The sequence below is a fragment of the Myotis brandtii genome, unplaced genomic scaffold, assembly GCF_000412655.1.
Source record: "Myotis brandtii unplaced genomic scaffold, ASM41265v1 scaffold632, whole genome shotgun sequence".
NCBI lineage: Eukaryota > Metazoa > Chordata > Mammalia > Chiroptera > Vespertilionidae > Myotis > Myotis brandtii.
Window position 1 is genome coordinate 209,510 of NW_005370419.1, and position 1,652 is coordinate 211,161.

The 1,652-nt window shown below is 60.5% G+C and overlaps 1 protein-coding gene across 1 annotated transcript in view; it reads left to right on the forward strand.

Annotated features, from left to right (window-relative positions):
* The window catches only part of RNF213 (ring finger protein 213), a gene marked incomplete at its 5' end in the record, with an annotated part of 65,748 nt that overhangs the window by 46,185 nt on the left and 17,911 nt on the right, over window positions 1-1,652 (forward strand). Inside the window, 2 exon segments of the mRNA XM_014528383.1 lie at window positions 864-975; window positions 1,348-1,572. Of these exon segments, the coding sequence (XP_014383869.1) occupies window positions 864-975; window positions 1,348-1,572 (337 nt within the window).

The following is a 1,652-nucleotide window of genomic DNA, read 5'->3' on the forward strand; positions in this document are numbered from 1 at the left end:
CTCTTCCCCCTCCTCCTCCCCTCCTCCTCCCACCGTGGCTCTCTCCCTGTGCCCAGTGTCCCCGAGGACCAGTCCCTGTTGGAGAGGCTCCTGCGCTGACAGAGCCTGTCCTCTCTCTGTGTCAGGCGTGTATTGTCCGTTCTCACGCACGACGCATGGCAGAGGCGGTCAGCACAGCCACAAGGCCTTGCTGGGGACCAGAAAGGTGGGGCGGGGAGGGAGGCCCGGGCAACAGGACCCAGGGGGTCTCCTGAGTCAGGGGCCTGCGTCTGATCCCGGCCACAGGTGTGTGATGTTTAGGGAGAGAACTGGGACCCACCCCCCTCTTTGTCTCTAGCTTTATTTCAGCTCCTACACGCCTGGGACTCTATCAATGGACAGAGGCCTGTAGGGTGCCAGAGTGCTCGGTTTTATTTTTCATTAATTTCATATACGTGTGTGTATGTATATATATACACACATCTACATGTATATACATATATATACACACACACATCTACATGTATATACATATATATTGATTGATTAATTTCAGAGAGGAAAGGAGAGGGCGAGAGAGAGGAAAACATCAATGATGAAAGAGAATCATGGACCGGCTGCCTCCTGCACGCACCCCCCCCCCCTTCCCGCCGGGGATGGAGCCCGGAACCCGGCATGTGCCCTGACTGGGAATGGAACTGTGACCCCCTGGTTCACAGGAGGAGGCTCAACCCCTGAGCCACGCCGGCCGGGCTGTTTGCACTATGTGTGTGGGAGACAGAGAGAGAGAGAGAGAGAGAGAGAAGTAGGAAGGTGACCGGGACCCCCCTCGCTGTCCCTCTTTGAATTGGGGGCCTGCGGTGAGCGGGGCGCTCTCTCCGCAGCTTCCCTGAGGTGAAGGACTACATCCAGGACTACCTGTCGCTGCTGGAGCAGAAGCCGTTCCTGGCCCAGGACAGGACGGAGCTGTACGTGCTGTTCAGCAGCTGCCTGGAGGTGAGCCGCGGCCGCGCCTCGTGCCGGGACCCCAGCTTCCGAAAACCTCCGAATACCGATTCCCGTCGGTGAAATGAGCAAAAGGGTTCTGAGCCCTGGCCGGTGTGCTCAGTGGTTGGAGCCTGGGCACCCAAGGGTCATGGTTCGATTCTGGTCAAGGGCATGGGCCTGGGTTGCAGCTTTGATCGCCAGCCCTGGTCGGGGCGTGTACAGGAGGCAACCCATCGATGTCTCTCTCACATCGATGTTTCTCTCCCCCTCGCTGTGCCCCTCCCTCCCTTTCACCCTCTGGAAATCGGTGGGAAACATACCCTCGAGTGGCCATTACAATGAAGGAAACGACAAGAACGCTGCCCTTCCCGTCCGCCCTAGGATTCGATCCACGAGAGGAACAGCGCGCTCCCCGCCCGGGACGAGGCCACGTGCCTCCGGGAGGAGGGCCAGTTCCTTGGGGCATGTCTGCTCAGGGGGCGCCGTGGGGACCCCACCCCGGAGGCCTCGGTGGAGTGCCTGCAGGAGACGGCCCAGATCCGCCTCTGCCTGGACCGGGCCTGCGAGGTCCTCTCCGAGCTGCAGGGAGGCTCAGGCAAGTCCCCCGTCCTTGCTCCCCGCGGCTCAGAAACCCCAGGACTAGGAAGCCGGGGCCCAGGCCCTCAGAGCTCTGCCTGGGCTGAGGA